At 35.3% G+C, this 12,786-nt stretch overlaps 1 protein-coding gene across 9 annotated transcripts in view; it reads left to right on the top strand.

The window, feature by feature from the left end:
- The window catches only part of Kdm6a (lysine demethylase 6A), a 186,898-nt gene that overhangs the window by 83,961 nt on the left and 90,151 nt on the right, over window positions 1-12,786 (top strand). For all 9 annotated transcript variants that reach the window (XM_070040585.1, XM_070040582.1, XM_070040586.1 and 6 more), the window contains exon 6: window positions 5,724-5,844. In XM_070040585.1, coding sequence (XP_069896686.1) covers window positions 5,724-5,844 — 121 coding nt within the window. The remainder of the gene's footprint in view (window positions 1-5,723; window positions 5,845-12,786) is intronic.

Genomic DNA, 12,786 nt, shown 5'->3' with positions numbered 1-12,786 from the left:
ATTTCACTTGCAGCCTCTTAGAGGAGCTCATTGCAGGAGGAAGTACATTAAGCAACCATTGCAAACTCATTGAATTTACTCAACTATATATATATATATATATATATATATATATATATATATATATATATATAAATATTATTTTATTTTATTTTATTTGTGAACATACTGTACAGAGGGGTTACAATTACATGGGCAGGGTAATGCGTACATTTCTTACCAAGCATTGCAGCCTCCTCCTTTCTCAACTATATTTTTATCCCACTTAGTAATCTGGGACCAAGTGGGGAGGGAGTCCAGAAGGAGAAAAACATTAGAACACATGGTGAAGTATATACAGCAGAGAGCTAAGCTGGTCTCTGTAAAGTGATTACTTGCATGCCTGAAAGCCCCATGCTCTTACTCATTAAGGTGGTGAATTTCTAGGGGATAAACTGAACTTTGAACTGATCTTTGTCTTTAGTAGGAAACCAATATCTCACAGTGAGAAGAGGTAAATAAAATATGTACAGAGAAAAGGGAAACGTTTGAATGACTGAAACAAAGTATTCTCAATATACCTCACAGCAATATCCTTAAATAAAATCTATCTGTATATCTATCTCATTATAACATTTTGTATTCTTCCCATTGATCAATATCAGCGTGGTCTATCTTGGCTGATACAAGAGATACATAATTCTGTGTTATAGGCATAAACACTTGGAAATTAGGTTTCCAAATTTAATTCCCAGGAAATGTAGTGATCACTATTACATTGACATCAGAAAGAATTAGGGGTAATACAGATGAGCTCAGAAAAATAGAAATGTTAAAGGATTACTAATAAATTTCAGATTCATTTCTGTAGCACTGTCCCAATCATAGTGTTCTTATATGTGTGGTAATTTCTGCTCCTTTATATGGCTTTGGTTTGAGTGCAGTAAGGGGAAAGAACAGTACATTTACTGATAAACTTAAAACTTTTATTAATATCTACTTGTTTTGTTTTGGGTGCTCATAAGACAAACATGCTTTTAGATTGCAAGTTTACTCTTAATTATATTTCCATTGTAGCAAAGCAGTTGGTATTGACCCTATGTTGGGTTTATTATGTATACTTTTGTTCTGAAAAACATACCTATTTAATTAACTAAAAGCAGTGCTGACAGAGTTTTACTTAGTAGCCACACAGATTACCAAAGATAATTTAGAGGGGTTTTGGTTCATTAAGCTTTAGTGGAAATTATGAATAAAAATGTAAATCTTTCAATAAAAGAAGGAAGTGGTGAAATGAAGGCTATCTAGAGAGACAAAAAGAACTGAGGGATGGGCTGGGAAGGTGGCTCAGTGGTAGAATGCTTGCCTGACATGCATGAGACCCTGGGTTCGATTCCTCAGCACCACATAAGCAAAAAGAAAAAAGCCGGAAGTGGCGCTGTGGCTCAAGTGGTAGAGCGCTAGCCTTGAGCTGAGAGCTGAGGGACAGTGCCCAGGCCCAGAGTTCAGGCCCCACGACTGGACCCAAAAAAAAAAAAAAAAGAAAAAGAACTGAGGGATGTAATATATATATATATATATATACATATATATATACATATATATATATAAATGTCAGCTTAGTGTATGATCTTTCTAAGTTAACCTCATATTTAAGGTTCTTTCTGATTTAAGCTCAAATGATGCTTCTAGCTCACTGCTACCTTAAATATATCCTTGGTGCTAGTATACTATATTAACATTTTTCCAAAAATATCTTTAGCATCTTTTTATTTCTGTGACTATGTTCATGCCATTTACTGTTTGATCTTTTACCTTTAAACATCTTAACTGTCTATTTCCTCAAATCTTTCTGATCATTTAATTTAAAAAGAACCTTTAAGTTTCTGTGTAAGTATGAAAGTATATGTTTGTTGTGTGTATCTTTTATTGTTAATTTTGAGGTGGAATTTTCTCCTTATAGTTTATTTACCTCATTCATATTTTCCTGGGAGAAATTTCCAGACTCATTTTTATTAGTCCCAGATGAACATTTTTTTGCTGCTGTTTCTTAATGTGCTAAAACTGCTCGGGACATTTTGTTAATATTTTTAATATAGTTTCAGAGGAAGATTTAAATAGAAATTTTATTAAAAACCACTATTGTTTTTTATTTTTATTTTTATTTTTTTATTGTGAAAATACTGTACAGAGGGGTTACAATTACATGGGCAAGATAATGAGTACATTATCATTATCAAGCATTGTAGCCTCCTCCTTTGTTTCCCCTTCCCATCCCTTCCCATCCTCCCCCCTAAAAATCACCATTGTTTTAAAAGGTATTCAGCACTCAAGTTTTTCAGAGATAGTGAGTGCTACTAAGGTTTTAGCTTTCTATCATTGTCTTTTAAAAATTATTCACAATGGCAATCATGAAGTAAAAGATATTATTAAATTGAAAAATCCATAGAGATAATTTTGTTGATTTAAAAGCTTTTAGATTATAATTAATGCAATAATATATGCAACATTGTCCATTTTTTATTACAATTGAGAATATGCTTTTAACTATTTCAGGACTATAACATTTCCATACATTGTATTATAAAAGTATTTTATAGTTTATGGTAATTATTTCTCATTCTAAAATTCTGTCAGAATTCTGACACCAGCAGAAATGAGTTCTAGTGATTTAGTCTAATTTGTACTACAGAAATTTTGCTGTGGCTAAATGTGTTTTCTGAGATACAAATACACTAATATGGCAAACAAAATTAAGATGTAGTCTGGAATGCTACTGAATTACCTCTACCTCTATACTTATACCTCTCCCTCCTTTTTCCCCTCCCTCCATCCCAGCTGAATATGCACACACGTGAGAACAATAGGTAAAAGTTTAGAAAGAAAAGGAACTTGGTTAGATAAGTTAGTCTATCAGTAGGTAAAAATAAAAATGATTTCACTGTAGAAAGAACCTAACTGCTGGTTAACACTAAGCAAAAAAAAAAAAAAAGATGCTGAATTTGAATCGTGTTTGTTTTTTTAACTTTTTTTTTTTTTTTGTCTTTTCTTTCTTGGTACTGGAGATTGAACCCAGGACGTTGAACTTGCTAGGCAAGCACTTTGCCACTGAGCTACATCCCAGCCCTGGGTGTTGAATCTTGAAGCATAATAATAGATTGTAAGGGGAGCTGGAATGAAAAAAATTCAAGATCAGGAAGTCAGTCTTTCTCTTTAGTGTGTTGATAGAGAATATGTTAAAGCCAACTCATATTTCTTTGCGCCTCTGTGACATTGTGAACCAAGCAGAAGACAAAATGTCCCCATGGAATAAGATACCCACAAATGCTATGTTTAAAAAAAAAGGTGAAATAGAAACCTAGAAAGCGTAGAAAATGCCCCCCACCCCGAAGTTGTTATTGATATTCTGGGTGTCTTCTCCCTCTCTTCCTCATAAACTGTTACATCTTTTCTTCTTTTCTAACTTCTTTTCTGTTTTTATTCCCCCTTTCCTATTTTTCAGCTTTCATTCTTTTTCTTTTATGTCTATGACTCCTGTCTGTTTGGTTTTTTAAAAACTAGAACACACGGGCATTATTTAGTTATGACCCATTTGTGTCATTAGATAACTTTCTGACCCATATCGTAAGGTAAGAAATGTTGTGCTACATTTTCTGCAATTTTTATTGCTACAAAATATGCCTAAAATATAGCCACGTCACAAATGTATATTTTATGCCTTTAAAAAATTTATAAGAGGAGCCGGGCGCTGGTGGCTCACGCCTGTAATCCTAGCTACTCAGGAGGCTGAGATCTGAGGATTGCGGTTCAAAGCCAGCCCGGGCAGGAAAGACCGTGAGACTCCTATCTCCAATAAACCACCAGAAAACCGGAAGTGGCGCTGTAGCTCAAGTGGTAGAGCGCTCACCTTGAGCTGAAGAGCTGAGGGACAGCGCCCAGGCCCAGAGTTCAAGCCCCACGACCGACAAAAAAAAAAAAAAAAAAGAAAAGGAGAAAAATGAAACATTGCTAGCATTCAAGAAGCTTCCAAAATCTTTTACAAATTGTTTCCCAGCCGTATTATATGTTGTAGTTGGCATAATTTATTGCTACAATTGTTACTTTGATCTTTTAAATTTTTTGGTGGTGTTGGGGATCAAACTCAGGGCCTCATGCATGCTAGGCTTGATCACTAAGCTCTATCAAACCCTTTTCCCTATCTTTTTAATGCTCCCACCTATAAACATTTGTTGTCTCCTCTCCAAATGTGGGTGCATTGGTTGAAAACAATAGTAATACTAAGGCACCTTTGAATTACGATGGTAATTTGTACACTGGCATTTCTTTCTTGTGAGACCTTTGACCCCAACTGTACCTCACCTCAATGCTTATACATAGATACACACACATATATGTATATGCATACATACATATATAAACAAATATATACATATATAAACAAAAAATCAAACAGATGGATATCCATCTCTTCTACAGGAAGAAAATTAACTACTGTCAAACCAGTTATAAAGGTATCTGCTGGCAGACTTAGTACACCCCCTTTAACTACTGTCAAACCAGTTATAAAGGTATCTGATGGCAGACTTAGTACACCCCCTTTTAAAGATTTCTAATTTTATGATATATATATATATATATATATATATATATATATAAATATATATAAAACTGTACACTTTTTTGAAGTCAACAATGCATAAATCCATCAGAGTAAAGTTACTAAAGACATGAAGTATTTTGCTGTTTTGTGAGATAGTAATTTAAATTTATATAAATGACTAGTTTTTACTTTAAAGGAATCTAAGATTCAAAACAGCCATCTTTAATATCTGTAGGGTTAGAACTAGTTATAAACCTATACAATGAATACATTAGCTTGTACTTCAAAGAGGCTTTAAATCTTAGAGTGATTTAAATGATATCTGACATGCTGTTATAGCTGATATTATAACTTAAAATTTAAAGTAGACCGTTCGTTACTATTTCAATGCTCATTATTTAGTAGGAAACATGATCAAAACAAGCAATGTAAAAAATGTATTTAGTAAGATGTGTATCTCAGTTTGGCCTACTAGTAAGTAAATTAATTCTTTTCATAAAGAAATACAACGTGAATTTGACTGAAGATAGGCAAGTGTAGTAAAGTTTAGGAAAAACAACCCAGAAAATAGAGACTTTTGATGTAGAAACAAAGAAAGTAGTACTATAGAGCTGTAGAGTAAGGGTGATCTTTTCGACATATGGGGCATGATCTTTTTGACATTAATATGGAAAATATAAGAAATTACTTAATGCAGTATGAAAGATAAGGTACAGATGATTTGTAAACTTAAACATGAAAGACATAAATAATACTAAGTTTTAAAGAATAATTTTTATGAAGTATGCTAGAACAGAATCCTTCATCCTTTAAAGCCTTTCTATATGTCCCAGAAATTCCAGAAGCAGTAAAATCAGCTATTTATAGATGCTCCCCCCCCCAAAAAAAAAAAAAAAAAACCAAATACTGTCTGGTCAAATAATTTAGAGTGAATTTAACCGATCTTTTTTTCCTCTTTTTATATGACATTAGATTATGCATTTAATTATATAGAAAGTCACAAAAGCTCTTTTGCAGTTATTCTCCTTAACACATATTCACATCATTTTTATCACTTAAAACTGTATTATCTAAAACATGTTATATTGTACTATCAAACAAAAATTCTTGCATGTGTTAAAAAGTTATGTCTGTATTCTTTCAGGGCAATTAAAGCATTTCAGGAGGTGCTTTATGTTGATCCCAGCTTTTGTCGAGCCAAGGAAATTCATTTACGACTTGGGCTTATGTTCAAAGTGAACACAGACTATGAGTCTAGTTTAAAGGTAGGTTGTTGGGTGTTTTTTAAGATACAATGTTTTATTTCTTTTCTTTTTTGTTATTAAATATTAAAACATTGAGAAATGCTGTAATTTATCTTAGTACTTTAAAAGAGAATCTGAAAATTTAGATGATGTGATTGATTATCAAATATGACTGAAAGATAAACCAGGTTGAGTTTCACCATGCAAGGGAGTTATGATGCTAACTCTTACATGGTAACTATAGTCTGTCATAAGGAAAGGGTGAAGATTTCAATCTCTTTTGACATCTAGATAACTTTCCTCTAAGGAACTTGCCATTGTAGAGATCACAAGTAGCTACTTAATGATGCTTTATCTGTGAGCCAATTATTAGTGATCTCTTGGTGTGGATCTCATTAGAAATCTGTTCATCTCTACCATCAGGGCATGTCTTATGTATAAACTATAGAAAAGAATATTCTCAAGGCACATAAGACTGTTTTTTGAGTATAAAATTTTTTTTTTTTTTTTTTTTTGGAGTATAAACCATTTTGGGAAAAGAAAGGAAGTTGTTGATTAAATATCTGTCTACTTATAAAAGTTAGATATTTATCCAGGTTTTCATTTTTTCATTGAGTTTTTCTTGTGATGTTTTTGACATTACTTTTAATGACTTTATACAATAGTACTTTCTTGTGTGAAAAAAGAAAAGATTAGAAGTTGGTGTTGGAGAAAGCTCAAGTTTTTCTGAATTCATAACTATAATTGTTGCTATTATCTAAATATCTCCAAAGTAGAAAAATTTGTAAGTACTTGGCCACATAAAGAACAATGCTGATGGTATAAAAGAGATAGATAATCCCAGACACTAATGTAAATTGGGAAGGGTTTAGATCACAATGCTGGAATGTAAATGCAGTCAAAGGATAAGACTTAGGGTAATTTTAACTACTGTGTAATTACCAGTTGCTGCCTGGACGTTACCAGTTTTCCTCGGTCTTTGAGCAGCATTTTCCTAAACTATGCTGTGACATGTCAGTGGATTTGAGTGGAAAGTTCAGACCTTATGTATTTTAATACCTTATGTATTTTAACACCTCCTATTGGACAATCACGGTTTATAAAGACTATAAAGACCTAATTATTTTTACTTTATTTTTATCTTTTTTTTAGGTGCTAAACTTGGTTTTGAAATTTTATTAAAAATATATTTGCAAACATAAAATTTAGGATGAAAAATGCTCATTTTCAAACATGTAATAACTTAATATTTGCAAACATACATAGATGGTATAAAACCCATACCATTAAAAATGTTAATGATGCTGTATTGTGCTCATAGAATGAAAACCTTACTGTCATTCCAGAGCTTCTTGTCTCCATGTTTCAGGGAGCTGAGAATCTGGTACAATGAAAGTCATGAGAGTCACATGGCCAAAGCAGTAATATGGAATAAAAGATTACTTTAAACATAGTTTAAAAACATTTTCTAAGGGAAACACAACTTTGCAATTTTTCCCACTTCAAAGTGATGACATTGCCTTTATTTTTATCTTTAAGTAATTGTACAAAGGAGTTACTGTTCAACAAAGTACTATATGAGTACACTGCATCTTGATCAATGTCACTCCTTTAATCATTTTTTCCCTATTCCCTCTCAAACCCATCCCTTTCCTCAGTTTTCTTAATTTTCTAGAATATGCATTATTTTATAACTGTATTCTCTCCCCTTCTCTCTTCATTTATCTACCCCCCTCCTCTTGGTCCCACCCCCATGCTATCATGACATTTAACATTTTCTTGGTGCAAAATAAATATATTTGAGCTTTTTTTTTTTTTTTTTTTGGGCGGTTGTGGGGCTTGAACTTTGGGCCTGGGCACTTGTCCCTCAGCTCTTCAGCTCAAGGCGAGCGCTCTACCACTTGAGCTACAGTGCCACTTCCGGTTTTCTAGTGGTTTATTGGAGATAGGAGTCTCCCGGTCTCTCCTGCCCGGACTGGCTTTGAACCGCGATCCTCAGATCTCAGCCTCCTGAGTAGCTAGGATTACAGGCGTGAGCCACTAGTGCCCGGCTTGAGCATTTTTATTTGAGCCTGTTACATTTTTGGTAGCAATTTGGTAAATATTCCTCAGGAAATGTATTTTGAGCAGAAAAAGTAACCAAATATGTACCAAATTATGGAATGTAATTGCCTCTGAATATCAGTACAGTAATATCTTAAATCTATGGATACAAAACTTATTTTTTCAAGAAGGTGGCAATATTTAAAATCTCCTATAATCAAGGGGAAAAAGTATACATTGGTCCTCAGGTAATTGAAAGTGTTCTTGCTTTACTTAAACTCAAACAAAACATTCCACTGTGTCACTTTTATTTGTTCAGGCATAAATTTAAACCTAGCATATCTTTATTTTTTTTATTTTTTATTTTTTTAAACCTAGCATATCTTTAATTCATAGTGATCTTAGCAACCTTGCTTTAAATTAGGGCATCCTTCTATTGGAAGGCCTTTCCCTTCAGTATTTAAAATACTTGGTAGCATTCTGATAGCTCTTACTTGTATGAACATAGAAAAGAATTTTAAGAAACCTTCATTTCTCTTCCCTATAGTATGAATGTTAAGTGAAACCTTTCATCCTAACATTGGCCTTTCAAGCCTTCTCTTTCTCCAGTGTATATTCCTGTCTATTATAAGGAAAATCTTAAAACGTCAACATTTTTTATTTGAAGAGACTCTATTTTAGTTTTTTTTTTTTTTTTTTTTTTTTGTTGTTGTTGTTGTTGTTGTCCAGTGGAGGGGCCTGAACTCTGGGCCTGGGTGCTGTCCCTCAGCTCTTCAGCTCAAGGCGAGCACTCTACCACTTGAGCCACAGCGCCACTTCCGGCTTTTTTCTTTTTGCTTATGTGGTGCTGAAGAATCGAACCCAGGGCCTCAGGCATGCAAGGCAAGCACTCTACCACTGAGCCACCTTCCCAGCCCCTCTATTTTAGTTTTATTACTGTACTGCTTAGCATTCACTGTAAGTAGAGGTTGGAATTAGAAGGAGTGGTATAATAGTATCCAGTGAGTACCATTGCTTTATTTGTTCATCCTTTGTCTCTGATGACTTTGCACAAATCACTTTTAGCTGCTTATTAGCATGAAATCTTGATATACACCCCTTTCCAGTTACGTCTCAGAAACACTCCCACTCTGGGTGATTAAAATAAAAACTATTCATATTCACACATGAATGTATATGAAGTCCAGCCTTCCGAATTGGTTGCTTAAACTAATCCAAGGTTGGTTGATCTGTTTGATAATGTATGATGGTTTCAAGTGCCATCAATGTGAAATGTTTCCTTTTTCATGTTTCATAGAAAAAGATTAGCTTATGTGCTTAGTACAATTCTGGCATATAATAATACACAATAAGTGATCTTCATCTTTTCCTGGAAAGAAAAGATCCTGGCTTCCTATTAATTTCAAAAACAGAAAAGACACATGGCCATTCCTGATTGTGACGGCAGTTTTGGTAGTGGCGGCGGCCGCTGCGGCTGCTGCGGCGGTGGCGGCGGCGGCGGCGGTGGTAGTCCTGGGCCCTGGGTGTTGTCCTTGAGCTTTATGTGCTCAAGGCTAGTGTTCTACTACTTGAACCACAGCTCCACTTGTGGCTTTTTGGTGGCTAATTAGAGTTAAGAGTCTCTTGGCTTTGTCTGCCACGTTGCAGTGACCCCCAAGATCTCAGCCTCCTCAGCTAGGACTTGAGCCAACAGCACTTGGTATCCTAATTGGTTCTTTATTAAAGGAGATAGAACAAATTTTGTTCCAAGGTTTTGTTTTGTTTTATTATGTGATGGGATCTTGTTACGTAACAGGCTGAGTCTCCAGCTTTCAAACTCCTGCCTCCACCTTGCCAGTGCTAGGATTACAGTTATAAACCACTATACCCAGCTTTAGATATTCTTTAGTTTTTAGTTTTTGTTTTTTTTTTAGTTTTTAGTTATACAGTGTCCCCATTATAAGAGTTGTTTTAGAATTCCTTTGCTTGTCATAGAATTTCTTTTTGTTGTTATTATTGATAGTTTGTCTATCAGAAATGTGAAGTTGCCATGTGATGGTGGCTCACGCTCCTGGAATCCTAACTATTTAGGAGACTGAGATCTAAGGATTATAGTTTGACGCTAGCCTAGGCAGTAAAGTCTGTGAGACTTATTTCCAATTAACCACCAGAAACCAGAAGTGGTGCTGTGGCTCAAAATGTTAGAGAGCACTACTAGCCTTGAGCAAAAGAGCTCAGGGACATGAAATAGGAGAAACCCTAGGTCTCCTTGGCACAGGCCGAAATTTTCTTAATAGAGACCCGGAAACAACAAATCAAAGAAAGGTTGGACAAACGGGATTGCATGAAGTTGCAGAGCTTCAGCATGGCAAAGGACATAGCTAGCAAGATCAATAGAAAGCCTACGGGGTGGGAGAAGATCTTCACTAGCCATACAACGGACAAGGGTCTCATATCTAAAATATACTTGGAACTCAAAAAATTAAATCCCGCCGGGCGCTGGTGGCTCACGCCTGTAATCCTAGCTACTCAGGAGGCTGAGATCTGAGGATCGCGGTTCAAAGCCAGCCCGGGCAGGAAAGACCGTGAGACTCCTATCTCCAATAAAACCACCAGAAAACCGGAAGTGGCGCTGTAGCTCAAGTGGTAGAGCGTTCGCCTTGAGCTGAAGAGCTGAGGGACAACGCCCAGGCCCAGAGTTCAAGCCCCACGACCGACCAAAAAAAAAAAAAATTAAATCCCCCAACAACAAATCCTCAAACAACTGCCCAATAAGTAAGTGGGCTAAAGACTTAAAGAGAAACTTCTCTGAAGAAGAAAGAAGGATGGCCAATAGACACATGAAGAAATGCTCAACCTCCCTAGCCATAAAAGAAATGCAAATCAAAACAACATTGAGATACTGCCTCATCGCAGTTAGAATGGCAAAAATCAAGACCTCTGATAACAACAGATGCTGGAGGGGATGTGGACAGAAGGGAACCTTACTTCATTGTTGGTGGGAGTGTAAACTTGTTCAACCACTTTGGAAAGCAATATGGAGGTTCCTCAAAAGACTCCACATAGAGCTCCCCTATGACCCAGCAATCCCACTTTGGGGCATTTACCCAAATGTTTACAAACAAGACCACACTAAAGCTACCAGCACAACTATGTTTATTGCAGCATTATTTACCATAGCTAAGATCTGGAACCAACCCAGATGCCCCTCAGTAGATGAATGGATCAAGAAAATGTGGTATATATACACAATGGAATTGTATGCCTCCATCAGAAAGAATGACATTGCCCATTTGTTAGGAAATGGAAAGACTTGGAAAAAATTGTATTAAGTGAAGTAAGCCAAGCCCAAAGAAACATAGGTCCCATGGTTTCCCTTATTTGCAATATCTAGTATATGTATGAGTCAAGCAGAAAAGGTCAGATAAGGTGAAGTTAGGAAAATGAACCCTAAGATATGCATTTAAATGTTTTTTTTTCTTTCATGCATTTGTTTCTAATGCATTTATAAGATTATTTCTTTGTTGCTTTGTATGTCCCTCCCCCACAGTATAACCCCTGCTTTCACTGTTTGATGTCGGTATAATTTGTGGAGGGGAAGGGGAAAAACAAGTCCTTTAAGTAAGGATACAAGTGGACCCGTTGCAACAATGAGAAGTACAAATTGTCATGTCGAAAACAAACTTTACAACTTTGGTGGGGGGGAGGCGGGGGGGGGGGGCTGGGAAGGGATGGGAAGGGTAAACAAAGGAGGAGGCTACAATGCTTGATAAGAAATGTACTCACTATCTTGCCCATGTAATTGTAACCCCTCTATACAGTATTTTCACAATAAAAAATAAAATAAAAAAAAAAAACAAAGAAAAGAGCTCAGGGACAGCACCCAGGTCCTGAGTTCAAGTCCCATGACTGACCAAAAAAACCTAAACCGGTTGTGGGGGAGGAGGAAGAAATTTGATGCTAAACTTACTAAACTTGCTAAACTTACTTTTCAATCGTATGATATTATATGGTGTTATTTCTCCATTACATTGGCAGAAGCTTATTTTGTTGTTTCTAAGTTACTCCAGATGTTTATAATAAGTCCGGCTTGTCTCATAAAGGCTTAATTATTACCCTACGTCATGAGTCCAAATCTGTTAGAATTAGACATTTTTCAGGTAAGTTTTGACATGAATCCCCTTCCTCTCATGTATCCCTAATTTTAAGAAGTCTTTTTCTTTTCTCAGTTCAGTAGTTCCCCTGGAATTTCAAAGTAGCCTACATATTTTACCTTTTGCTGAAAGATCTGTAGTTTTTATGTAGAGATCCGAGAAATTAAGGAGAAAGCATCCTCATATAAAACCATAATTTCCTTCTTAAGGTGTTTTTAGTTGTTAATCTTTTTCTCTAAAGAAGTAAGTTTAGAATCTGCCATAGTACAGTGAGCCGTAGAGAACAAAAATTTTCATTAGTCTCTTTGTTTTTTATAACATCAGATTTGCAATAATAGAGCCAAAATTATAATAGTTACAAGTAATATATCCATGAATCTGATTATAAATGCCTTAGAGAAGGATTCAGACTATAGATGACAAAATCTTAGAATCACCTAAAAATGGGTTAGCCATTTACAGAGCAGTGTTGTTATTTCCGTTGCATATAGTATTTTAAGATAATAATTATGATTCACAGCATTATCCCAGCACCCAGCACCATCATTACATTTTGGAACATATATACATAAACCTGCAAAAAGAAGGTTGGTAAAATGTTTTATTAAGCATGATAGTTTAGAAAGCCTATGTATTTGGGGAATACAAATACATTTAATATGCACAAGAGCCAACAACAATTAGCATCATAGTTACATAGATGACCCCAGTACATATTGGCATAGCTTTTACTTTGGAATTACAATTAAAAATCTTTGGCTAGGTGCAATAGATGTGCATCACTAAC

This window comes from Dipodomys merriami, unplaced genomic scaffold (assembly GCF_024711535.1).
Source record: "Dipodomys merriami isolate MVZ:Mamm:240054 unplaced genomic scaffold, mDipMer1.0.p SCAF_3, whole genome shotgun sequence".
Classification (NCBI taxonomy): Eukaryota; Metazoa; Chordata; class Mammalia; order Rodentia; family Heteromyidae; genus Dipodomys; species Dipodomys merriami.
This window is presented reverse-complemented; position numbering and strand designations above follow the sequence as displayed.